Raw genomic sequence first — 27,806 nt, forward strand, 5'->3', positions numbered from 1 at the left:
CCTGGGTCGGGCAGATCCCCTGGAGGAGGAAATGGCAATCTACTCCAGTATTCTTGCCTTGAGAATTCCCATGGACAGAGGAGCCTGATGGGCTGCAGTCCATGGGGTGGCAAAGAGTCAGATACGACTGAAGCAACTGAGCACACACGTACCCTCATCTTTAGGTGAGGAACCGAAACCTAAGAAACGTAACACCTCTTCCAAGCAAGCCCAGAAGAGAGCGGGGGCCAGTTACCCACCCCTTGCATGGCCTTCCACCCTCTGACTCAGTGTTCAGTGTGATGGATAGAGTGGGTGAGCAGGAGAAGGATATACCACTGTAGTTTCCACGAAAGTAGAAACTGAAACAGAGGGCTAGAGGAAGACAGAAAGGTCTCTCAAAAGTCAAATGTGTTTTTCTGACCTCATGGTCCTCAGATGAAGGGAGAAATTACCTTTTCCAGAAGTACATAATGATGGGGAAGACAGACATAATAGCCCCATGGAAGATGCTCCGATCCAGGCGGCCGTCTGAAATGGCAGTAAGGATCGCGTCCTTCTGGGCATCAGAGATGTTCACCTACCCGCAGAGTGGGAGCCTGTCACTGGCAGAGGTTCCAGGGAAGGCAGGAAACCTCTTTTGGACCTCAGGACTTTTAAGACCATCCCCTCCCCAAAGGCAGAAGTTTTTAATGGGACTGCTAGGTAAAGGTCATCGGGTTGACCCAGACTTAGGAGGTGCCTTATGAAAGCTTTCAGGATTCTTGTAGGGGCCAATGCTTCTTGGCAAAAGGCCAGAGAGGAGTGGGGGTCCTCCTTACTCTCAGCCTTGGAGGGACATCTGCATGCAGGTACAGCTTTAGGATGATACTAATTTTGGACTTCATTAGGATCACATCATTTTCGTTGTATGCCCGATTGACTTGTAGCACACGAGCTGAACTCACCAAATCATTAAATCTAAAAAGAAGTAGTAAAGAGGAAATCAGCAAGGAGAAAAAGCAAAATTAAACAGTGTTTCTGGCCCAGATCTATTTCTGTCCTAAAAACATAAGAGCTAGTCCTGAGCCAGGTCATTCATTCAATCATAATTCATCCACTGGCAAATGTTGAGCACCTACCACATGTCACAGGTTATGCCAAGTGCTTCTTCAAGTATATTTCTTCACTGCAAGCTCCTTTATTTATCCCATCCTCCCTTCTTTACCCATCCTGGAGCTTTCATCGGTTTTGCCTGCAACTATTTCAAGAGCTAAGTGTAATCTTGCTATTTTTTCCCCTCCTGTGCTGACCCTCTCACAATTACCACCACTCTCTGAAGCAACATATTCCTTTCCTTAATTTTTTTTTATTATAGTAAAATATGCAGGACATAAGATTTCCAGTTTAATCATTTTTAAGTGTAGAGGTCAGTGACATTAAGTACATCCATATAAACTGTGAAATCATCACCATCAACTGACTCCAGAACTGTTTTCATTTTCCCAAACTAAAACTCCATACACAACAAACACTAACTCCCATTTCGCCTTTCCTCCAGCCCCTGGCAGCAACTACTTTTTGTCTTCTAGCAGTATATTCTTTTACTAACCAAAATATCTGTCAGTTATACCTTGAGTACACAGCATACTTCTCTCAGGCCATTTTAAATCTTAACCGTTTAAAATCTTCTTAAGAGTAGAGTACCATGGGCCTCCCATTATCAGCCTATTCTGCATGTCCATTCATATACTTGATCAGCGGGTAGTTATTAAGGTTTTACTCTGTGCTGGTGCAGTTCCAGGAGCAGGGGTTCAGCAGTGAACACAGTAAACAATATCCTGCTTTCCAGGAACTCATAATCAGTGAGAGGAAGAAGACACATTTAAGTAAACAGATGAATAATTCAATATGCAGTAGAATGCTAAGGAGACAACAAAAGGGGATGAGTGACAGGAAAGGGGGCAGGCACTGAGACTTGTACAACGAAAAAGAAAAAGATAGTCATCTGAAGATCCGAGGGCAGGGGCTTCTTCCCGCCAAGAGGGCAGGGGTGCAAAGGCTCTGAGGCAGGCACCATCTTGGGAGGGCACTGGTAAGACAGAGCAGAGACCCTCCTTGCTAGAGCGTGGGGTGAGTGGCAGGTAGCATGAGGTAAGCTCCAAGATACAGACAGGCTCTGTTCATCAAGGCTCTTTAGGCAGTGAGAGGATGTCTGGACTTCCTGCCAGCGGGAATGGGAAGCTGCTGGCACGCTTTAAACAGGAGAGTGATATAATCAGTCTGCGCTGAGAAAAGGCTGCTCTGGTGGCTGTGTGGACAAGTTTGTAGAGGGCAAGTGAGAAAGCAGAGATGATGGTGGCAGGACTTGGAGCACCAGGGAGGGCTGTTCACGCTGGTATTATTTTTCTGCCCCTCACTCGCCTCCCCCTTGAACACTTAAAAAAAAAACCCCAAAACCCTCACTAACCGCTACTCATCCTTCAAAGTTCAGCTTAGGTGACCTGTCTCCCAAGAAACCGCTCCTAAGCACTCAGTTGTCTACATGTACTTCCTGGGCTTGACTTGACAGCTATCATCCCACTTCTTAACCTCCATTTGTGTCTTTCCTCTGCCATCCCATTAGTCGGTGGGGTCTTGGAGAACAGAGAACATGCCTTAGCAGGTTTTTTTTTTTTTTTTTTTTATATCTGCAATGCTAAATTCAGTACCTAAGAAATAATAAACAATCAATAAATATATGTGGAACTGAGCCAAACCCTTCCTTGGGGTACCAGTGGGAGATCTCTTAACCAAACACCCCTAACTGGTGTGCTGAGTTACCAGGTAGGTGCCCTGCACGTCTAAAGAACACATTGCCTGATCCTGATGGCACACCACCATACGCACTGCTGGGACCTTTTCATGAACTCGCTCACTTTTCTGTAACTAACTGAGGCAAATAGTTACAGAGAGCTGTTCATATCTCTTCCCAAATATTTTTGCCTGTTGGTACTTTAATTTGTAATTTATGAAAATTGACAAACTATGAACATGAAAAGAAAAGGAATTTGTTGTTTTTGTGAAAACAAATTTGAATGCTTTGGGATGTTTCAATAAAGGCAAGTTTCTATATAAAAAATTGCTCTTGGGACTTCCCTGAGGCCCAATGACTAAGACTACCCACTTTCAACGCAGTGCATGAGGGTTCAACCCCTGGTGGGGGAACTAAGATCCCACATGATAACATAAATTTTAAAAACTGTATTAAAAAATGGCTAATGAGATCAGCTAGACTCCAATTTTTAAAAATTAAAAAATTAAAAATTACTACTGAGTTAGATAGGTGTGGAAGGCAATTTTAAATGTTGAAAAAATAAGTATAAAAATCCAGAAGGATTAAATTGCTTTGCAGTAACTATAGTTTCTCCCTCCACTACAGAAGAGAAAAGTTAGAAATAGTAGATCACATTTTGGGTATGGTTTACACAAGAAAAATATGTAGACCTCCAATTAGTGGAATGGTTTTGGCTTTACTTCAAGTTTTACAGGTAAATTTACATGAATATGTTTTAACTTAAAATTTATCTGCTTAATGTCATACATTCATACACACACATTTTATTGTTATACTTCCTTGCTTTAATGAAAGAACTATTGGTCCAGTTATGCAACATAGTGGACATCTATCATATTAACAAATAATAGGGAAAAAGTGCTCCACTTTCTGGGTATAAATAAGTGCATTTCAACAGCGGGAACTGCAGAATATGGAGGAGCTTTTAAGATCGAGAGGAAAGAATGGTGGGCATGGATTCAGGGACCTTACACAGTGAGGTTTTCAGGTGGGGACTGCTGCCTGGCAGAGCTGAAGTCCTTGTGTCTCTTCCAGGCCACTGCAGTCTTTGCTGGGAGGAACTAAGTGTGGAAAGCCATGAGGGGAAGGAGAAATAGGAAACTTACTTTTCCATTTCAGAAAAGAAATAGAAATCATTGACGGCATAGTTGATGATGATAATCCTGTGACCAAATACCCGGCGCTTCATAAGGACTATGTCTCCATTTTCATGATCTGTGCTCCGGACACTGGGATTTGGCATTGGGCGTCCTGATATGTTTGGGGCTGTGGAGAAATCTGAGAGAGGGGGAGAGGGAGGAAGAGAGAGAGACAGAGGAATCAACATTTATCAATGGGATCATTGGTCACAATTCTATAAAAATAGCAAGAATACTGACTAAACCTTTTACATGTACATGCTGTGTGTTTGGAGTGGGTTGCCAGGCCCTCCTCCAGGCGAATCTTCCCCATCCAAGGATCAAACCCATGTCTCTTACATCTCCTGCAATGGCATGGGGGGTTCTTTACCACTAATGCCACCTGGGAAGCCCCTACCCTTTTATAGCACTTACTATTGCGAAGAATAGTTCTAAGAGGCTTTACATGTATTTACTCACTTAATTCTCACAACAACACAATTATTATTTCCATTATACAGATGAGGCACAAAGTCACTTATGCAGGATCCTCCAGTTAGAAAGTGGCAGATTCAAATCTAGGCAATCTGGCTCCAATATCTGTGACTCTCATTTTATGTCTTGCCCTAAAAATGGGATGCCATAAGGGCAGATCATATGCTGCAAATTCACTACTGTATCTCCAGCACCTGGAAAAGTGCTGGCCACACTGTGGATTCTCAAAAAGTGCACTGAATGAACAAATGAACTAATGAATGAGGTAGTTGAATAAATCCATACAAACAACATGAGGAAGTAGTTTTGTAACATGTGAGAATTCAAAGTTCTTGAGACTGATCATTACCTGTCTTTTCTGGCTTCTGAAATAGAATGCACTGGGCTCACATCCTCACTATGTGGAACTAGGCTTGCTTTCATACCCAGGACCTGGAGTTCTTGCTAGACCCCAGGCTAACCCAAGCATTGAAAGCAAACAGGACCCTGCAGGGCCTTCCCAGGGACAGACACCTCCACCTCCACTCCCCACGTGCCCTGCCTCTTGTTTATAGAAAAGCTTTAGCCTCCTGGGCCTTCTCTGAGTTCCAAAGAACAAATTGAATCAGAGAAGTGAGAAAATGCAGCAGCAACTAAGGAAAAGAGTCAAGCAAGACAAAATAATAGTAGTTATCTGTAGTTTATCCAACCAAGGACGTTTGGTTCCTCTTCAAAGGCTATAGATAATAATCTATATGAGCCATATCCTTGAGTTGTTTTTTGGACACTAAAACCCCAATCAGGTGAAAGAAGTTAATTGCATGCTGACCACCAGCATGTAGATCCCAGACCAATATGAACCAGAAGGTTGATGAGGTTGACCCGCAATTACCTCACTACCAACCAATCAGAAGAATATCAATGAGCTGATCAGGTACCCTGCAACCCTCTCCCTCATCTTGCCTTTAAAAATCCTTCCCTAAAAGGCAACAGGAGTTCGGGTCTTTTGAGCATGAGCTGCCCATGCTCCTTGCTTGGCTCTGTGTTGGATGCCTCGCAAAAAATGCTATACCTTTCTTCACCACAACTCAGTGTTAGAAGACTGGCTGTGCTGCAGGTAAGTGAGTGAACCCAGGTGTGGTTCTGCAGTAGCATGACATAAAGCAGTAAGCTCTGTAGCTTCTTACCTGGGTTAACCCTTATAGCTAAAATATCAACAGGGAAGAGGAATAAATAGAGAAGTGACTTACTTTCCTTGTTGTGTACTTCCAGGTGAAGATAGTCTTCAAGTTCCTGGCGCTTATGGGGATGAGACATAAATCTGCGGTAATTACAAAAGCTCCTAATAAAGCTGATCATCTTCAGCCAACCTCTCTTCTGGGGAAAGAGAAAGGAGAGTCACATATTCATTAGCATAGCCTGCTGTTCACTGAGTATACTATGTGCCAGAAACTTGACATTCATCACATCGAATCCTCACATCTCCTTTAAAAAGAGTAAGTTTTAGCCTCAATTTAAAAGTAAGGAAACTCAGGTCAAAGAACTTATATAACCTTCCCCAGAATAAGCCAGAATCACCCAGGCATGGTTGAGGTCACTGACAGTGTTCTTTCTACCATAGTCTTCCTACAGTGAAGATTTGAGATGCCATGAATGGGAGAGGGCATGTGAGAGCTAAAAACAGAAAGAGACAGAGGACAGAGATAAGCATGACTCACAGGAAGGGGAATAATAGCTCAAGCAGATTTTGAAATGTTGAAGAAATAAGGAAATGAGTAAATCATTTCTAAGCATTATAAAAGGAAAATATAACTACACATGCACACACTCATACACTACCCCCCCCCAAAACACAGGGACACATTAAAAATACATGTTACATTTCCTCACCTATTTCTTAATAGATTACCAGTGACAATTCTCTAGTTTATTTACCCCTTGAAATGGCAACCCACTCCAGTGTTCTTGCCTGGAGAATCCCAGGGACTGGGGAGCCTGGCGGGCTGCTGTCTATGGGGTCACACAGAGTCAGACACGACTGAAGTGACTTAGCAGCAGCAGCAGCAAGCTGATATTCAGAGCCAGAAAGAATCTTGATTAACTAGTTCAGTTGTCTCATTTCATAGAGAGGAAACCTCAGTGTAAGCTTGGCTTTGGAGAGCTAGTGAATGAATGAATTTTAGTTGCTAATTTGTGTCCGACTCTTTTATGACCCCATGGACTGTAGCCCACCAGGCTCCTCTGTCCATAGGATTTCCCAGGCAAGAATACTGGAGTGGGTTCATTTCCTTCTCCAGGGTACCCTCCTGGAGATCCCTCCAGGGATCAAACCCTCAGTCTTCTGCAGGTGGATTCTTTAATGCTGAGCCACCTGGGAAGCCCATAGCGAGTCAGTGGCAAAGCATATAAACTACTGGATTTAGTGTCAGAAGTTTTGAGTCTGGAGCCTATCTTCACCTTAATTGGGTAATTTGGGTCAACTTCCTTAATGTATGTCTCAATGTCTCCATGTGAAAGATAGAAACAATAGCCTTTAGGGTTATGGTGAAGGTTAGTCATAATATATGTATATCACTGTGTGCAGTGCTCAGCACAAAGCAGGAACAAGTACATGCTGAGTCCTTTTTACACCTTCTTAACTAACAGGAACTGAAAGACTTGAATTAAAACTCAGCATCCTGGTGTTGGATGCAGTATTCTTTTCACTCTCCCAAATGATTGAGTTGACCCACATATGGAGGAAATAAAAAGGAGAAAGAAGGGAGCAGCATGTTATCATACCTGGGGGTCTGCATCAGTGGGCATAGGCATTATTTTTTCACTATCCTAATATAATTGTTTTTATTTCACCCAGTGGGTATATAATTTGATATAGTTGTGACTATAATACATATATGATTTGGAGTTCTGTTGGGTTAAAAAATTTCTTTGTCACATCTTTTTAAAAAAAATTGAATGAAAATTTCTTTAAACTGTACTCTACAATTTTCAAAAACTTCACACATATGATTTCATATAGTCCCATAATAACTTCCTTCCTGACCCTTATCTTGTCCCTCCCTACCTTTCTTTCCTCACTGGTAACCATAATTTCTTCCCTATATCTGTGAGTGGCATAGGCATTCTTTCCAGAGATTCTCTGGCATGATCTTTAGTGTCAAATAGAATTGGGTGCAAATCTTTCTGATGACCAGTTCTACAACATGCTGATCAAGTGATTATTTAAGAGGAGTATGTACTTTTTTTCTCAAACCCTATGAAGAGACTTTCCTGAATCATATTCCTGTCTCCTCTTTCTTTCCTTCTTCTGTCCTCCCATGGGAGAAAGCGTGAGTTCGATAATTGATGAGCTTGGAAGCAGGACAGGGCAGGCTTTGTTCTTTAGCCTCCAGAGTTCTCTCTGGGAGCTGCTGGTCTGCAGACACCTGTGTTCAGGCCTGCCTTTTGTCATACAGCAGGGAGCTCACCCAGCTAAGTGGGGGTCTAACTGTTCCTCTTTGTTAGTGACTGGACATGTAAGAAAGTAAGGGTACAGAGAGGATTATTAAACCCACTTGACTTCACAGCCAATCCATGTCCCCCAAGTCAGCTTTCAGTAGTTAAAAACAAACCAACAAACCAACATTTTGATCTCCATATGACCAGCCTCTGTGCCTGCCATTCAACTGGTTCTAATCACAAATAGTGAAGACAGGGGTTTCTTGAAATTCCCTCTGGGTAACAATTGCTCTGTGCCTCAAATTCTTCCGTTGTAAATGGGGATTTGAAAACCTATCCCAAAGAGTAGCTGCTTTGGTGAATAAATAAGCTAACAGTGCAACTCTTCTGCGTGGTCGGCAATGCCTAGGCGTGGTTTCCTGGTCCCCAGTCTTGTCTTTGCTATCTTCCCCACTGACCTGGGATTCCTGCAGGTAAACTGCCGTCTTTGAGGGCTTCTTGGGTGAAGCTATTGGTATTTCAGCTTCCTTCTCCAAAGGTTGAGGTGGAAACAGTTCTTGGTAATCTTTAAACCTGCAGCAGGAGACCAGGAATATTAAAGAATGCAAAAACATGGTACATGAAAGATAACAGTCCAGGCAAACCTCTCTCAGCTTTTGGAGGAAGGGGAATTTGGTGAATGGTGAGATATTCAAAAACACTCCTCTAACCATTCCAATCCCTTGCTCATGTCAGTCTGTTCTTCCTGACCAATACTGTAGTGTTCCTCGCTCAGGGAGGTGAACAGAAATGTGTGTGTGTGTGTGTGTGTGTGTGTGTATGTGTGTGCAGGTAGGCAGGTAAGAGGGCAAGTTCAGCTTTTATTTTGTAGGGACGCTTGGCAGTGAACCGTGAGAGTAGACTCTGACACTAATGTGACTTTCAGAAGTCAAAGAGCAGCTCAGAGAATCACTGCCTTCACCCAGCAACACTCACCACTTTTCCTCCAGAGACCTCATGACGAAGCCCTGGAGCATTAACAACGTTGTCGTGCTGACATGATGCATGAGAGAGACTTCCTTGATAAGAGGGGCATTACACTGCAGCATTTGCTCTAGAAAATGCAAGAGAGAAGAAAAGTCATCATTTTCTTATGCACCATTTCTGAGGTGGCTAGGACTTTTTTCATCCAAGAGCCTTATGGTTCCTTGTTCTCAGTCTGGCCAGATTCAGCTCTCCACAATTTGTTTGAAAATCTCAAAAGTACATTTGGAATGCTATGTGTACACGTATTTGTAGAGCAAATACTTCCTGGGTTAGTCCATTCCAAATTTCAAAGATAAGTGCTTAAGGGGAAAGCAATATTTTAAAGGACTCCATTTCTGCAGCTAGTTTGAAGTTTTCAGTTAAGGAAGAGAATAGAGGAATAAAGGATTAAAGTTAAGTGGCTGAGGCAGATGGGAAATCCAAGATTACCAATAAACATTCTAAGGGCAATATGATTCTCCAGGAGTTCAAAGACTACTGTGTTCATTAAAAAGATTTAAAAGCTTATTAAGGACAGGATCTGCATATTCTTCTTTCTCTTCTAGCTCATTCAAAATGATGCACAAAACTTAATATCCTGAGGCTCAACAAATAAATATTACTTACAAGTAAAGACCTGCCCATTTTAGCTTCCCTGGTGGCTCAGATGGTAGAGTGTCTGCCTGCAATGTGGGAGAACTGGGTTCGATCCCTGGGTCAGGAAGATCCCCTGGAGAAGGAAATGGCAACCCACTCCAGTACTCTTGCCTGGAAAATTCCATGGACAGGGGAGCCTGGTAGGCTACAGTCCCTGGGGTTGCAAACAGTCAGACATGACTGAGCAACTTCACAAGTAAAGACCTGCCCATTTACTGCTTTTTCTTCTTTCCTAATTTATAACCTATCTTGGTTTAACACAAGCAAAACACACACACAAGCCTATCTGTTCATCTGTTCCAAAACAGGAGGCTTCTTCATTGCTTTGCAAGAAGATTTGTTTACCTCCAGGATGGGATCATGCTCACTCCCTTTGGTGTTCCTCTAGAATTATAGGTCAGTACTTTACTTGCAGTTTCTGCTTCTGGACAAGATGAATTTACATGGATCAGATTTACCCTCCTGGCCTTAGGCAAGAAAATAAGACAAAACTTACGCAACAAAGATTTTCAGGGAGACAGTTCTCCTTCTCAGCACCTTTCAGTACTCTTTGCATCCCATAGATGGTGGACACTCTAGCTTTGCATCCTGCTAACACATGATTTTGGATCTAACTCCAGTCTACTTGATGTGAAGGATCAAATGACTGGAGTTTGAATTCAAGTTTCACTAATTGGACAAGTTAGTTAACTTCTCCACATTTTACTTTCCTCATTAGAAAAATGGAGTTATTTATCCCTACCTTCTAAGTTATTTATACCTATCTCTTAAGGATTAAATTAAATCCTACTTTCAGGGTTGAGAGGATATATTTCACATACAAGTATAAGTATCTTCTTTTACTTGTAGTATTATATTTTGGATTTATTATTGTATTATTATTTTAGTTTTTCTATAGCGATTTTCCTACTTATAAAAAAACTAAATACTAACACATGTTAAGAATTTAAATAAAACTCTTGCTTCAAGCACATTCTGATTTTAACCCACTATCCATTCTGTCTTATCAATATTATACTTCAGGATGGTTACATATAAAAGAACAACAATGAATGTAGTTTTTTGGGCCTGTGTGTCTTTCTTTCAGTTTTATCTTTAAGAAAAAGAATGATAGATTTGATTTGTTTTTTCTTCTTTGAAACACTGCATGTTATCACTTATATGTGGAATCTAAAAAATTTAAAAAAATGAATATAACAGAACATAAACAGATTCACGGATATAGAGAATAAGCTAGTGGTTATCAATGGGAAGAGGGGAGGGAGGTAGCACAAGATAGGAGGAGGGGATGAAGAGATATGAACTATGTTTAAGATAAATAAGATATAAGGATATGTTGTTGGATAAAGAAATGGCAACACACTCTAGTAATCTTGCCTGGAAAAACTGCATGGACAGAGGAGCCTGGTGGGCTGGTGTTCATGGGGTTGCAAGAGTCGGACATGACTTTGTGACTTCACCACGACCACCAAGGATGTATTATATAGCACAGGGAATATAGTCTTATATTAACTTTATATAATATAATACATAATAATATATAATATAGTAATTTATAATAACTTTAAGTGGATTATACTCTATAAAAATACTGAATCACTATGCCCTATACCTGAGACAAATCTAATGGAAATTAACTATACTTCAATTTTTAAAAGTGGATTTATTATTATTCTCTGCTTTCACCGTCTTCAGCTTTGTCTCAATACTGCCCCATGTGGCCGCTGCTCTGTTCTGCTTTCTCAGGGAGAGAGCAGTCTCTTCCCCAAACCTAAGATTCTAAAGGGTAAAGGAAACGATTTCAGGAGAGGAGAATGCATACCAGGAGAGTTTTTGCCGTGGAAGAAAGTCTTGATTACGTTTTCAAAGAGAGAATTATAAATCTTTTCATTTGTCTCAACGCTGATCTTCTGTATGGCGACCAGGAACTGCAATGGGGTTTCAGCCCTCCGTTCTCTGAGGAACTCCCTGAAGAACTCCAAGTGCTGTGTGTTTAGGAGGACTTCTGTCAAGTTTCTGGAAAACAAGAAAGCATCATTGGCAGAGAGAGAGAGACGGTGACCCTGGATTCTGCTCCAGTTAGGGAATGGGGAAGGGCCTCTGCCAGACTTCAGGGCTTTGAACTGTGACTGAAGAGCAGAGTGGATAAATTGGTTACTCTGCTTGTTTCCTAGAGATTAACTTAATGTACCCATCCTAAGCTTGGTCTAATCATTTGACAACCCCAGTGGAAGAAGAGAAGGAGTATTTTAAAGGGGGCTTTTTTCTTTTCCAAGGAAAACTTCTTCGATTATGGATTCATTGGCAGTCATTTCAGCAAGACAGAGCATGAGTGACCAGCAGTTGTTAGATCAATATTTCTAAATTTCCACTGCTGATTTCTTCGTTCACTGTTTCTTGTGTACAGGTGTTGCCCTAATGTTTCAACTCAATTCTCTTGACTCTTGCCTTAGGATTTGTTTCTGCTAGGTAATCTCTACATCCTCTGTGGTTTCAGTTTTCATTGACATGAGGAAGGGACTTTCACTGTTACGGTGAAGCTATCTCTCCAGTTTCTGTGAATTCCACTTCACAGTTTCGGCTGCCCATTGAACCTTATCTTTATGTCATTTGTCATTGGTAGAACCTTTCCATACAAATTCACAAGTTGTCCAACTTGTTCTTCTCCTGTTAAATACTTGTCTTGTTAAGAATGATGTTAGCTATAAGTTTTTTCTTTTTATTTATTTATTTAATTGAAGGATGATTGCTTTACAATATTGGTTTGATTTCTCTCATTCATCAACATGAATTAGCCATGAATTAGGTTCCTCTGTGTATGGGATTCTCCCAGCAAGAACACTGGAGTAGTTGCCACTTCCTTCTCCAGGGGATCTTACAAAGCCAGGGATCAACCCCGGGGTTTCCTGCAACTCCTGCCTTGGCAGATTCTTTTACCAGTGAGCATTGTGGGAAGCCCATGAATTAGCCACAGGTGTACATATGATCTCTCCCTCTTGAACCTCCCTCACATTTCCCACCCTTTCCCACCCCTTCAGGTTGTTACAGAGCCCCAGTTTGAGTTCCCTGAGTCAAACAGCAAATTTCCATTGGCTATCTATTTAATATATGGTAATGTATATGCGTTCTCTCCATTCATCTCACCCTCTCATAAATGTACTTTTAAAGAATGAGATGATTCCCTTCTAAGTTTATTGAGAATTTTTATCATAAATGGATGCTAGATTTTATAAAATGCTTTTAATGCATCAATCGAGATACTTGTGTGAAGTTTTTTCCCTTATTTTATTAACATGATGCATTGTATTAATTTATTTTCAGATGCATTATTTGCATTCCTGGAATAAATCCCACTTGGTTATGGTATATAATCCTTTTTAAATGTGGTTGAATTTGGTTTGCTAATATTTTATTGAGGATTTTCATACCTAGGTTTGAGAGGGTTATTGGTCTGCAGTTTTCTTATGATAATTTTGTTTGGCTTTGGGATCAGGATAATACTTGCTGCCTCATAAACATATTAGAAGTGTTCCTTTTTCCTCTATTTCCTCAAAGAGTTTGTAGACTATTGGTAGCATTTATTCTTTAAATATTTCATAGCTTTTTCCAGTGAAGCCATCTGTCTAGACTTTTATCTGTGAGATTTTAAATTATTAATCCAATTTCTTCTCTTGATATAGAGATTTACTCACATTTTCTATTTCTTGAGTCAGTTTCAGAAATTTGGGTATTTCTAGAAATTGCTCTATTTCATCTAATTGTCATTGTCATACTCCTTGCATTTTCTTACAAACAGGTTAGTTTCTTTAGGGTCAGTGGTCCTCTCTTCTGGTCCAGGTTTTGGAAATCTGTGTCACCTCACTTTTTCCCTTTTGTCAGTATAGTTAATGGTTTATCAGTTTTGTTAATCTTTACAAAAAACTTATTTGTGCTTGGATTTTCTCATTTTTCTTCTCTTCATATTATTGATTTCTACTCGTTTATTATTTACTTCCTTCTACTTCCCCCAAGTTTAGTCTGAATATATCATTCCACCACCTTTAGTCTCCATTGTTTTATTATTGAAGTATGGCTGATTTATAATATTATATTAGTTTCAGATATATATAGTATTCACAGACTTGAAAATACTAAATTTTCAAATAGACTTGAAAATCTGTTAAAACACAGAATACACAGGGTAAAGGGACATAAAACATAATAGTAGAAAGCTAGATTGGGGGAATTCCTGGGTGGTCTAGTGGTTAGGATTCCACACTTTCACTGCCAAGGGTGCAGGTTCAATCCCTAGTCAGGGAATTAAGTTCCCACAGCTGCATGGAGTGATCAAAAAAAAAAAAAAAAAAAAGAAAAAGAAAAAAGAGAGAGAGAGAAGGAAAAGAAAAGACTTCTTTTATATTCAACTAAACTGCTGCTGCTAAGTCGTTTTAGTCGTGTCCGACTCTATGCGATCCCATAGATGGAAGCCCACCAGGCTCCCCCGACCGTGGGATTCTCCAGGCAAGAGTACTGGAGTGGGTTGCCATTTCCTTCTCCAATAAATGAAAGTGAAAAGTGAAAGTGAAGTCGCTCAGTCGTGTCCAACTCTTAGCGACCCCATGGACTGCAGCCTACCAGGCTCCGCCATCCATGGGATTTTCCAGGCAAGAGTACTGGAGTGGGATGCCACTGCCTTCTCCATCAACTAAACTAGGAACTACATATTTTTGTAGACATAGTGGAGAGTGGTGAATAGTACAAACTGGAACAGCAAAAGGAATAAATGATTGAACTTCAGGGAATAATTTTAGTTCCTTGAAGAGGAGGAAGCTCCATCTAGAGAATTTAGAAGAGACAGAGGACTTATAACCCTCAATGAACATTATCAATAACTGAAAACATACTTCTGGAAGCTTTCTCTATACAAAATATTCTGCCAGTGACATTGACTAACAAATTTGTATGTGCTAATACATCTCTATCATCTATAAGAGAACTTATCATACAGCCAGTCATTAGTAGATAATACTAAATTAAAAAAATAAGTGCCTGAATGAATGGCATGCATAAGAAAATTATCATCAAGTTGAGAAGGTGGAAAACATACTTAAAAAATTAAAAAGTAGTAAAAAAATAGAACATGGTAAGTTCTTGTATTTTAAAAGTTTATTACTTCAGAGGAGGTAGAAGTCATAGCAGATATACAACTGGAGAACTTTATTTTGTAGAGATGGAGCTTATGCTAAGGTGAATGGAAAGAAAGAGTGGGCATTTCTGAAAGAAAAGATCACAGACTCTTTGTCTAGCATTGGGAACTTAGAGGCTGAGACAAGAAGTAAGGAGCTAGTTAGGAGACTACCACAGCTGTATGCAATCCACAAAAACACAAACTGGCAAGGACATCCATACAAAAATGTTTCTTGGGGTACAAGTCATAGCAATGGAAAAGTAAAGATAATATACATGTCCACTAAAAATATATAGTTAAATAAACCATGCAACATCCATAGTATGGAAGAAGGTAAATCTATTTATATTGACATGAAAGGATATCCATGATAGCTTGTTAAGTTTTAAAAAGTTATTGTATAATATACATTGCATGGTGCAAATTTTAGAAAATAAATAGTGATTTAAAATAACAAAGTATCCCTGTGCATGTACAGTATGATTAAGGAAAGCGTGTGCCTGAACATATTGTTGTGACCAGATCCTATGTCTTACCTGGGTCTTATCGAAGGCTTCCTCACATTAGCCCTTTTAAAGAATGACATTCTCCTTTTTGAGGGTAAAACCATCTTTGGTTCTCTGAAAATTTCTACAGTAAAATCTAAAAATAAAATTACAAAAGTGAGGAACATCATATTATAAAGAACACTGCAGACAGTAAGAAAGAACAAAGTGTGAAGGACATTATCACATATTGAATGCATGTAGAAAAACCAAAGTCCCCAGTGGCCAGTGGCCTGACATAGCAGCTGTTACGGGGACTTGCTCCCTAAAACTCCCATTCATGGATCACAGTCTTGTCGTGGCAAAGGGACTTATGTAATTCTATGAAGCTATGAGCCATGCTGTGCAAGGCCACCCAAGATGGATGGGTCATAGTGAAGAGTTCTGACAAAACCTGGTCTACTGGAGAAGCAAATGGTAACCCACTCCAGTATTTTGACTGGACTAACCCATGAACAGTATAAAAGGGCAAAAAGATATGACACTGGAATATGAACCCCCCAGGTTGGAAGGTGTCCAGTACACTACTGAAGAAGAGCAGAGGACAATTACTAATAGCTCCAGTAAGAGTGAAGCAGCTGGGCCAATGGAAACAATGCTCAGTTGTGGACATGTCTGGTGGTAAAAGGCTGATGCTATAAAGAAAATATTGCATAGGAACCTGGAATGTTAGGTCCATGAATCAAGGTAAATAGAACATGGCCAAGAAGGAGATGGCAAGAGTGAACATTGACATCTTCAGTTCAGTTGAGTTCAGTGGCTCAGTTGTGTCCGACTCTTTGTGACCCCATGAATCACAGCACACCAGGCCTCCCTGTCTATCACCAATTCCCAGAGTTCACCCAAACTCATGTCCATTGAGTCGGTGATGCCATCCAGTCATCTCATCCTTTGTCGTCCCCTTCTCCTCCTGCCCCCAATCCCTCCCAGTATCAGGGTCTTTTCCAATGAGTCAACTCTTCGCATGAGGTGGCCAAAGTACTGGAGTTTCAGCTTTAGCATCATTCCTTCCAAAGAAATTCCAGGGCTGATCTCCTTCAGAATGGACTGGTTGGATCTCCTTGCAGTCCAAGGGACTCTCAAGAGTCTTCTCCAACACCACAGTTCAAAAGCATCAATTCTTTGGCACTTAGCTTTCTTCACAGTCCAACTCTCACATGAACACTGGAAAAACCATAGCCTTGACTAGATGAACCTTTGTTGGTAAAGTAATGTCTCTGCTTTTGAATATGCTATCTAGGTTGGTCATAACTTTCCTTCCAAGAAGTAAGTGTCTTTTAATTTCATGGCTGCAATCACCATCTGCAGTGATTTTGGAGCCCCCCCAAAATAAAGTCTGACATTGTTTCCACTGTTTCCCCATCTATTTTCCATGAAGTGATGGGGCCAGATGCCATGATCTTCGTTTTCTGAATGTTGAGCTTTAAGCCAACTTTTTCACTCTCCTCTTTCACTTTCATCAAGAGGCTTTTGAGTTCCTCTTCACTTTCTGCCATAAGGGTGGTATCATCTGCATATCTGAGGTTATTGATATTTCTCCTGGCATTCTTGATTCTAGCTTGTGCTTCTTCCAGCCCAGCGTTTCTCATGATGTACTCTGCATAGAAGTTAAATAAGCAGGGGGACAGTATACAGCCTTGACGTACTCCTTTTCCTATTTGGAACCAGTCTGTTGTTCCCTGTCCAGTTCTAACTGTTGCTTCCTGACCTGCATATAGATTTCTCAAGAGGCAGGTCAGGTGGTCTGGTATTCCCATCTCTTTCAGAAATTTCCACAGTTTATTGTGATCCACACAGTCAAAGGCTTTGGCATGTTAGGTATCAGTGAACTAAAATGGATGGGAATGGGCAAATTTAATTCAGAAGTTCATTATATCTACTACTGTGGGCAAGAATCCCTTAGAAGAAATGGAGTAGCCCTTACAGTCAACAAAAGAGTCTGAAATACAGTACTTGGGTGCATCTCAGAAACAACAGAATGATCTTGGTTCATTTCCAAGGCAAACCATTCAACATCACAGTCATCCAAGTCTATGCTCTTACCAGTGAAGCAAAAGCAGCTTAAGTTGACCAGTTCTATGAAGACCTACAAGACTTTCCAGAACTAACACCAAAAAAGATGTAGTTTTCATCATAAGGGATTGGAACACAAAAGTAGGAAATTAAGAAATATGCAGAATAACAGGTAAGTTTGGCCCTGAAGTACAAAATGAAACAGGGCAAAGGCTAAGAGAATTTTGTCAAGAAAATAAGCTGGTCACAGCAAACATCCTTTTCCAACAATGCAAGAGATGACTTTACACATGGACGGCACCCAATGGTCAATACAGTAATCAGATTATGTTCTTTGCAGCCAAAGATGGAGAAGCTCCATACAGTCAGCAAACACAAGATCTGGAGCTGATGGTGGCTCATGAGTTCCTTAGTGTAAAATTCGGATTTAAATTGAAGAAAGTAGGGAAAACCAGTAGGCCATTCAGGTATGACCTAAATCAAATCCTTTGGGATTATACAGTGGAGGTGACGAAAAGATTCAAGGGGTTAGATCTGATAGACAGAGTGCCTGAAGAACTATGGACAGAGGTTCGTAACACTGTATAGGAGGCAGTGACCAAAACCATCCCAAAGAAAAAGACATGCAAGAAGGCAAAATGATTGTCTGAGGAGGCCTTACAAATAGCTGAAACAAAGAAGAGAGGTGAAAGGCAAAGGAGGAAGGGAAAGATACACACAACTGAAGGCAGAGTTCCAAAGAAGAGCAAGGAGGGATAAGAAAGCCTTCTTAAGTGAACAATGCAAAGAAATAGAGGAAAACAATAGAATGGGAAAGACCAGAGATCTCTTCAAGAAAATTGGGGATACCAAGGGTGCATTTCATGCAAAGATGGGCATAATAAAGGACAGAAATGGCAAGGACTAAACAGAAGCAGAAGATATTAAGAAGAGGTGGCAAGAATGCACAGAAGAATTGTACAAAATAGGTCTTAATGATCTGGATAACCATGATGGTGTGGTCACACCTAGAGCCAGACATCCTGGAGTGTGAAATCAAGTGGGCCCTAGGAAACATACTACAAACAAAGCTAGTGGAGGTGATGAAATTCCAGCTGAGCCATTTCAAATCCTAAAAGATGATGCTGTTAAAGTGCTGCACTAAGTACTATATATTAGCTACTGAATATACTGACTTTACATATAAAAACACATACAGATTATAAGTATATGGATAGAGAAAAATATGCTATGCCAACACTAGTCAAAAGGAAGGAAGAGGACTTCCGTAGTAGTTCAATGGTTAAGAATCTGCTTGGCAATGCAGAGGACACAGGTTCTATTCCTGGTTGGGGAAGATTCCACATGCAGCTAAGCCCATGCACCACAACCACTGAGCCCTCACTCTACAGCTCATGCTTTGCAATGAGAAGCTATGGCAATAAGAAGCCCACAGGCTGCGACTAGAGAGTAGCCCCCACTAGCCTCAACTAGAGAAAGCCCGTGCACAGCAATGAAGACCCAGCATAGCCAAAAGTAAGTTGTTTTTTTTTTTTTAAAGAAGAGTATTAATTTTATACAGAACAGTCTTCAGAGAAAGGAGAGATATACATAATGATAAAGGGGTCAACTCTCTAAGAAGATACAACAATTTTTAACATACACATGCGTGAACAAAACAAGAGTTCTATGTGCGACAGAACTACAAGGAGGAAAATGTAAATCCACTTTCAAAGTTGGACACTTCAACACTCCTCTGTCACAGATGGAAAGATCCAGCAGGCAGAATATCAATAAGGATCTAGTTGAAATCAACAACACCATCAATCAACTGGAGCAATCAACTAGATAGCTACAAACCATTTTATCAAACAACAGTAGAACACACTTTTTGCTGAAGCTCACGTGAAACATTTACCGGTGCTGAACACATTCTGGGCCATACACATACCTTACAAAATTTAAATGAATAGAAACCATACGTCTGCTGTCAGACCACAAAGCACTTGACAGAAAGATAGCTGGAAAATCTCAAAACACATGGAGATTTAAAAACATACTTCTAATAACACATGGCTCAAAGAAGAAAATTTTAAAGTATTTTAAATTAAATAAAAATGAAAGCACAACTTATCAAAATTTGGGAGGTGAGAAAAATAGCAATGAGAGGAAAATGTATAGCATTTCATGTGTATATAAAAATAGAAGAAAGATCATCTAAATCAATCCTCTAAGTTTCTACCTTAGGAAAGTGAAAAAAGAAGAGCAAATAAAATGCAAAGTAAGCAGAAGAGAAGAAATAATAGAACTTAGAGCAGGATTCAATGAAATTGTAAGGAAATCAATAGGGAAAATCAATGAAGACAAACATGGTTCTTTGAAAAAATCAATATCAATAAGTCTCTGGCTAGACTAAGAAAAACAGAGAGAGGACACAGATTACTTGTATCAGAAATGAAAGCAAGACTATCACTACAGATACCATAGATATAAAAAGGGTAAGAAAAGAATACTAAGAACAACTCCATGTCACATTTTGAAAACATAGATGAAATGGATCAATTCCTTGAAAGGCACAATTTACCGAAAGTCATACAAAAGGAAACAGATGATCAGAATATATATATATACATTTGAAATATGAAGATCTTCGTATTGTATCTCAAAGCCCATCAATAAACAACCACTAAGAAAGAGGCACTAAAGGACCAAGAAGACGGAGGGACTTAGCCAGTTGATGTCAGCAAGTCTGGTATCACAGTCCATCTGAAATCACTGTCTGTCACGGTCTACCCTAGCATTGGCACAATGAGCTCATGAACAGAGTAGGTGGGTGAAACGGATGGAGGCTGTGTATGGACCCAGTAGCACGGGCCCCATACTCATTAAGGCTGATTTAGCTACCAATGTTGCCAAATGTTCAACTTGCCAGCAAGAGACAAACACTAAAACTCACATATTTCAACATCCTTCATGGAAAACCAGCTACTCACTTGGTGGCAATTTGATGACATTGGACCTTTTTATTCTGGAAGGGGCAGCTGTATTGGATTGGAACTGACATGTATTCCTAACTGTGAGGTTTCAGCTAGCATTGATATTTGGGGCTTAGAAGTGTTTGATCCCCTGAATAGGATCTCCCGTAACACTGCCTCTGATCAAGAGATACACTTACAGTAAAGCGGATTGGCAAAGGGCATACAGTAGTTGGATCCACTAGTTTTGTCACCTATGAGAGCTGCTGGCCTGGTAGAGTAACAAAGCCATTTTTTGAAGGTCTAGCTGTCTGTCACACCAGCTTGGAGATGATACTTTTTGAAAAATGAGGCATCATCCTCCAGGAAAAACCGAAGACCATAATATGAAGCTGTGGCCCCCAGTGAGTCGAATATTGAATATGAGAATCAAGGGATGACAGTATAAGAGATCCATTTATCATCAGTTTTGGTGACCTACTTAGGGAAATGTTTAATCTTTACAACTTAAGGTTCTGTGGATCTGGACCAGCGCTGTCCAATAGAAATATAATGGGAGCCACATGTATTATATAAATTTAAAATTTCTAGCAGTCAGATTTAAAAAACTAAAAGGAAAAGAGTGAAATTAATTATAGTAATGTGCTTTATTTAACCTATTGGTACCAGCTATATTTCAAGAGCTCAATGGCCACAATTGGACTAGTGGCTCCTGTATTGGACTGTGCCAGCTTGGAGGTCCAGGATCCCAGAGTGGGAATGCTATGACTAGGGACACAGTAGGAGCTCAGTCACTTCAAGTTCCTTATGCCAGAGGCCAGGGAGGCAAAGGAGTCACTGCACTGGCGGGGCCATTGACTGTGGTCACCAGTTATGTAGCAGGGGCTGTGCAGAATGCACTTGGCCCTCTTGGTATTCCCGTGTCCAATTGTGATGGTAAAGCAACAGGTGAGCAGCCACAGCCTGAGAAGTCATGATGATCAAGGGCTCATGTCTCTCAGGGGTGAAAGTCTAGGTTATCTTGCCAAGTAAGTCCCCTGAGACCAGCAGAACCACTAGCAGAACCATAGAAGGAATCTGTCACGAGCAGAAAAGCAAGGAGAAAAGGAGTATTTGTTGTGATCTCCAGACAAGCTGTAATAGTGTGTGTCAGCCTTTCTTACATAAGTTCCCTAGGAAAGGAAGCCACCAGATTCCTGGAAGCACTGTTACAAGATGGGGTAAAATTTCCTTACAAAGTAAGTGGACAATACTGAGTGCTCCGGTGCATGCCTTAGCTCATTTCTTTAGGAGCAAAGCACTCATTTTCCCAGCTGCCTGGAGTTACTGGCTGCTGCCACAGGTGAGGTCCTCTCTGGAAGTGTCTTTGGCCAAAGGGCACTGCCTGACCCAAGGTTATGTCCTCCCAAAGTCAGTCACATCCCATTTGAGTCAGTGAGGAGGTACAAGTTTCTTGCCTCAATGAGGGACAACTCTGAAGGGCTATCTTAGCTTTAGAGCTTCCTATAGGATCTGCTGATGTTTATCATAACTACCTCACAGTTCAGCACCTACCTCTGCCCAGTTCTGCTTTCCTCATGCCCATATGGGTGTTATTTCTAAGAACATACCCCCCAACAAATCTCCTTTCACAAAACTATGACTCTAGAAATCTTGGTAGGAGACAAATCTGTCTTGTTGAAAACCCCAGAGTGATAACTAAGTAAGAAGGTAGGAATTAACAATTTCATCATCGTCTTCATTCATTTACAATTGCATCTGACTTTCATGATGCCCTTCTTTGGCTTTGTAGGAGAAAAGACAGACATGGTCATTCTCTGCTGACCATCCTTTTTTTGGTTTATGCCTCTTGTGGTTTTGAGACTCTTTCTTACCTGGTTGTCTCACATCCATCCTTGAGTTTAAACACTTACCTATATGAGGTACTTTTTCACAATATATTTTGTAGTCCTCACTGATCTTCTCTATGGCCACCTTTGGATACTTATAACAGAGTTCCTCAAAGGCCATTTTCTTTATGTCTATCAAATAGGGGAAAACAAAAATGGAGTCTTGTTGTCTACTGTGGTTTCAAAGATTCACGCACTTTTTTTTGTTGTTGCAAGTATTGTCTTTAAAATGCTATTTAAGTAGGACAATAGTGTTTTACTGGAATGTCTATATAGGAAATACAAGTTTCCTAGGCCAAATCAGAAGCAAGAAAATACTGCCTCCCCTATCCTCTAGAATGGGGGCTTTTGCCCTTCTTGGGGAGACCTGACCCGTGGAAATTTTCTGCTTAAGGGTAACTGATATGACTTTGGAAGAGGCACTAAGTGTTAACATGTATACTAGAAGTAATCCATCCAAATGAATATGGACCCTTTCAAACCCCATCTGGTATAGGGAGGAGCTGCAAATGCATTCAAACATTCTGCTGTTGCGCCAAAAAATTTGATGCAATTGCCTTCAGAATTGACAACTCATATCTCTGAATATCAATAGTTGTGAATAATTGTCCTTTGAGAGTGAATTATTTTTTTCTAAAGGTAGCTATAGATCATGTCTAGTCATGCATGGTGAATTGGGAGGGAATGACTTTCTGTATTCAAAATGAGATGGGACTGTAAGGCTGAGGCAGCAAGAAAAGTTTTAATGAGGTATTGCTGCTGCTAAGCTGCTAAGTCACTTTAGTCATGTCCAACTCTGTGCGACCCCATAGACGGCAGCCCACCAGGCTCCCCATCCCTGGGATTCTCCAGGCAAGAACACTGGAGTGGGTTGCCATTTCCTTCTCCAATGCAGGAAAGTGAAAAGTGAAAGTGAAGTCACTCAGTCGTGTCTGACCCTCAGTGACCCCATGGACTGCAGCCTACCAGGCTCCTCTGCCCATGGGATTTTCCAGGCAAGAGTACTGGAGTGGGGTGCCATTGCCCAGGCAACCCTAAAGGAAATCAGTCCTGAATATTCATTGGAAGGATGAATATGAACTGATGCTGAAGTTGAAACTCCAATATTTTGGCCACCTGATGCTAAGAACTGACTCACTTGGAAAAGACACTGATGCTGGGAAAGATAGAAGGTAGAAGGAGAAGGCGATGACAGAGGATGAGATGGCTGGATGGCATCACCGACTTGATGGACATGAGTTTGAGTAAGCTCCAGGAGTTGGTGATGGACAGGGAAGTCTGGCGTGCTGTATCCATGGGGTCGCAGAGAGTTGGACACAACTAAGCAACTTAACTGATACTGATAGGCAATGGCAGAATAGCAGCACTGTGCCTACCAAGGTCAAAACACTCATTTGTGTTATGAGCGCTGAGATTTAGGGTAAATCTCATCACCCACAGTTTCCCTGAAACTCTCTAGGGCAGTCCAGGACTTTTGCAGGTTATACTGGTGGGATCTAGAAGGAATATGGGGTGTGGCCCTCTGAATGTCAGTGTCCTTAGGTCAGCATTGTCACTGTTATCATTACCATCTCTCAGTCAGAAGACTGCAGTGGTAAAAGCAGTGGATTATTGCCGCTATCGATTCAGTTTTCTAGTCTTTCATCAATCCCTCCCTTGCTGAGAAACCCTGGGCAAGACTCTTACCTCGGCTCAGTTTCTCTACAAGAAATATAAGAGTATTCTAGCTCTGATGCTCAGAGAGTTTATGGCATAGTCTGAGTGGAGGCTTCAGCCTACTTGGGGAGTCAGGGCCCGGACTTGGACAAATGCACAGGAGGCCCTTCATTGGGGTAGATTTGCATTTCAAGAAAGCAATGGCAGAGGGTATGCTGGAGGGAGGGAGGGGGCATCTCCATGGAGGTGATTACCACTCTTCCTGATCCCTCCTGGCATTTCATGGCCATCAAGGGGAATGCCCCTGCCCAGCATGTGTAGGGTCAAATTTATCAGCCATCCTTTCTTTCATTTTTCTCTTGATTCCTGGGAGAGGATTTGGAATGTTTGGGATTTAGAGAAGGGGAAATCCTAAGGTAAACCAGATGGCCTGTTCATGCTAGCTTTTAATAATTCATGCCCGAGTATGTTCCAAAGGGCAAGCACCCAAACAACCTGCTTTGTACACAGAGTGCACATCAAAGTTTTAAAAGAGGTGAGGGTTACATTTTTTAGTGGAATCTAACAAGTACTACTTGTTGAGGACCTACTTGCTGTGCAAATGCATTACCACCTATCCTTTCAACAATGCCATCATCCCCATTCTGTAGATGAGGAAAGGAGACTCAGGGAGATACAGTGGCTGGCCAAGTAAGCTCACAGAGCAAAGGAGTGGTGGAAATGAATTTTCAAAGATCTTGATTACAAATTTCATGGCTGCAATCACCATCTGCAGTGATTTTGGAGCCCCAAAAAATAAAGTCAGCCACTGTTTCCCCATCCATTTGCCATGAAGTGGGCTCCAAAATCACTGAAGATGGTGACTGCAGCCATGAAATTAAAAGACGCTTACTCCTTGGAAGGAAAGTTATGACCAACCTAGACAGCATATTCGGAGAAGGCAACGGCACCTCACTCCAGTACTTTGTCTGGAAAATCCCATGGATGGAGGAGCCTGGTAGGCTGCAGTCCGTGGGGTCGCTAAGAGTCAGACACAACTGAGCGACTTCACTTTCACGAATTGGAGAAGGAAATGGCAACCCACTGCAGTGTTCTTGCCTGGAGAATCCCAGGGATGGGGGAGCCTGGTGGCTGCCGTCTATGGGATCACACAGAGTCGGACACAACTGAAGTAACTTAGCAGCAGCAACAGACAGCATATTAAAAATCAGAGACATTACTTTGCCAACAAAGGTCTGTCTAGTCAAGGCTCTGGTTTTTCCAGTAGTCCTGTATGGATGTGAAAGTTGTACTATAAAGAAAGCTGAGCGCCAAATAATTGATGCTTTTGAACTGTGGTGTTGGAGAAGGCTCTCGAGAGTCCCTTGGACTGCAAGGAGATCCAACCAGTCCATCCTAAAGGAGATCAGTCCTGGGTGTTCATTGGAAGAACTGATGTTGAAGCTGAAACTCCAGTCCTTTGGCCACCTGATGCAAAGAGCTGACTCATTTGAAAAAGACCCTGATGCTGGGAAAGATTGAGGGCAGGAGGAGAAGGGGACAACAGAGGGTGAGATGGCTGGATGGCATCGCCGACTCGATGGACATGGGTTTGAGTGGACTCTGGGAGTTGGTGATGGACAGGGAGGCCTGGTGTGGTGTGATTCATGGGGTTGCAAAGAGTCAGACACGACTGAGTGACTGAACTGATTACTAATACATATGTCATTACTCAATAGAATGTCAAAAAACAGTTATTACCAGTTTTTACAAAATGAAATGGAATAACATAGAGAGTATGAGAGTATATAATCTTATGTAATAAGGACAGGTGTTGCTTTGTGAAAAAATTTTAATATATATTTATACACACACATACATATACAGGTATATGTTTCCCAAAATGAAGTCAAAAGTATTTATTGTGCTTTGAAGTTTGAGAAATATTGCAGTACTCTGACTGCCTCAGCACTGATAATTAAAGCAGTTTGTTCAATTTGAACAACAGTGGCTACTCTTACTATTGCCAAATGTTATGTTAATAGCTTTCATGGATGGTCTTGGGTCATCTTCACAACAAGCCTATTATTCCCGTTTTACAGTTGAGAGAAACAGGGCTTGAAGATAGGTTAAATACATTGTTCAGGTTCACACAGTCACTAGCAGAGCTAGGATATAACCCAGATCTGTGGGACAGCAGAGCCTTGTGTTCCTAACCAAGGCTCTCCACTGCCTGGGTGGCTGGTGTGTTATGTTGGGGGAAGCGAGTGGCTGTTAAAAATATATTCACAGAAATGTCTTAGACCTGATTCTGGGGAGGAATGGCACATGTTTTTCAGATGCACGAAATGGAGTAATCACTATATAACTGTGATGATGTCTTGGTGGTCATGAGCCTGGTCAAACTTGAGTTCTCTGGTTCCCTTTCAGAGCCAGTGGGGGCCTCTGCAGTCAGTCAGTCTGGATTCAGATCTTGACTCTGCCACTTACTGTGTGACCTTGGAAATGTAACTTGTCCTTTCTGTGCCTCAGTTATCCTGTACTTACCTCACATGTTATTTGGAAGATCAAATGAGGTCCTCTTTACCACCTTTGCATTGCATAGTGCTGACACATAGTAAATACTTAAAGTTAAAATACTAATACTTCACAGCTGCTTGTATGTAAGGATAAAAAAAAAGTTATGGTGACTGACCTTACCTGCCAGAAACACTGGAGACTTCCTTTCTACCCGGAGGGACCCACCTTGCTTCAGATCCTCAGTAGCTATCTTTTGCCATTGCATAGATTCCATTTCTTCCATGTTAGCCAAACCCTGGCTTAACTCCAGTGATTCCTCAAATCTCTTGTAAAGAAGAATGATATCTTCTTTGCTTATAGATTCTTTTTTATGCCACTTGGTCCTGATGAGCCTGCTCTGAGTCTAAGAGAAGGAGATGGTAGCAGACAGCATTTGCTATAGAAACTAGGCCAGAAGCAAGATTTTTACAGCTTGGTCCTTCTTTGCCTCCCTGTCACATGGACTCTGATTATTTTCAGTTTGTTAAGAACTATTGTTCCTTTACAGATATACACACACACACACACACACAGACACACACACACCCCATATATACCACACATCTTCGAATCAAACTCTTTCTCTATAAGTGAGAAATTCTATATGAATGTGACTTCTTCAAAGTGAGCTTATGCACTTGGATCTTTTTCCTTGAGAGGTTTCTCTTTAGACCATCAGAGCCCATCAACCCCAGATAGAAAAATTGATAGAAAAATACTTAACATTTCATTAACTTTAACAAAGAGCACTTCTGAAAGAGCAGTAACTCCCTTTTCTTCCCTCAACCTCATGATTCCTCCCCAACTCAAAGTCCCTCCTACTGTAAAAACGAGAAACCAGTAGTCCTCTTCATCCAGGAATTCAGTATACCAGGGGCTGAGGATCTGAAATCCAAATACAACATAAGCATTATGAAGAGATGCTTGCTGCCTCTGTCCTGCTAGTATTCACATGGGAGAAGAGAAGGCTGCAGATTCTGGATTCTCTAATTTGGAGATATGGAATAGCAAACATTAGCCATGACCAACCAGGAAGTATTCCTTTGCCTCTCTGAATATGACAGCTTCCGTCACAGCCTCTCTCTGAATCTCAGAGAACAGTGATTGATATTTACTTAAGAAGAGGCTTCCCTAGTAGCTCAGATGGTAAAAAGTTTGCCTATAGTGCAGGAGACCAGGGTTCAATCCCTGGGTCAGAAAGATCCCCTGGAGAAGGGAATGGCAATCCACTCCAGTATTCTTGCCTGGCAAATTCCATGGACAGAGGAATCTGGCAAGCTACAGTCCATGGGGTCGCAAAGAGTCGGACACGACTGAGCGACTAACATGTTCACTTTCACTTTGAGAAGAGAAACAACAAATCCTTTACTGAAGGGCAACTATTTGACATTTAATACTTATTTATTCATTTGTAAAGTACTATCTCATTGAATTCTTAAAAGGGTCCTGGTAACCAAGCGTCTCTTTTTGGTATGTCTATTCTTAACGTCTCCCACTTGAAGACCTTATCCACTTGAATACTTCATCAGATTAAAACAAACAAATAAACAACAACCAA

The 27,806-nt window shown here is 41.1% G+C and overlaps 1 protein-coding gene across 1 annotated transcript in view; it reads right to left on the reverse strand.

Annotated features, from left to right (window-relative positions):
• Positions 1-27,806, reverse strand: part of RGSL1 (regulator of G protein signaling like 1) — a gene marked incomplete at its 5' end in the record, with an annotated part of 123,924 nt that overhangs the window by 10,974 nt on the left and 85,144 nt on the right. The window contains 11 exons of the mRNA XM_070384382.1: positions 435-559; positions 801-939; positions 3,901-4,072; positions 5,637-5,763; positions 8,283-8,397; positions 8,800-8,917; positions 11,309-11,502; positions 15,190-15,295; positions 22,079-22,186; positions 26,390-26,612; positions 27,071-27,133. Coding sequence (XP_070240483.1) covers positions 435-559; positions 801-939; positions 3,901-4,072; positions 5,637-5,763; positions 8,283-8,397; positions 8,800-8,917; positions 11,309-11,502; positions 15,190-15,295; positions 22,079-22,186; positions 26,390-26,612; positions 27,071-27,133 — 1,490 coding nt within the window. The remainder of the gene's footprint in view (positions 1-434; positions 560-800; positions 940-3,900; positions 4,073-5,636; positions 5,764-8,282; positions 8,398-8,799; positions 8,918-11,308; positions 11,503-15,189; positions 15,296-22,078; positions 22,187-26,389; positions 26,613-27,070; positions 27,134-27,806) is intronic.

The sequence above is a fragment of the Bos mutus genome, chromosome 16 (assembly GCF_027580195.1).
Source record: "Bos mutus isolate GX-2022 chromosome 16, NWIPB_WYAK_1.1, whole genome shotgun sequence".
Taxonomy (NCBI): domain Eukaryota; kingdom Metazoa; phylum Chordata; class Mammalia; order Artiodactyla; family Bovidae; genus Bos; species Bos mutus.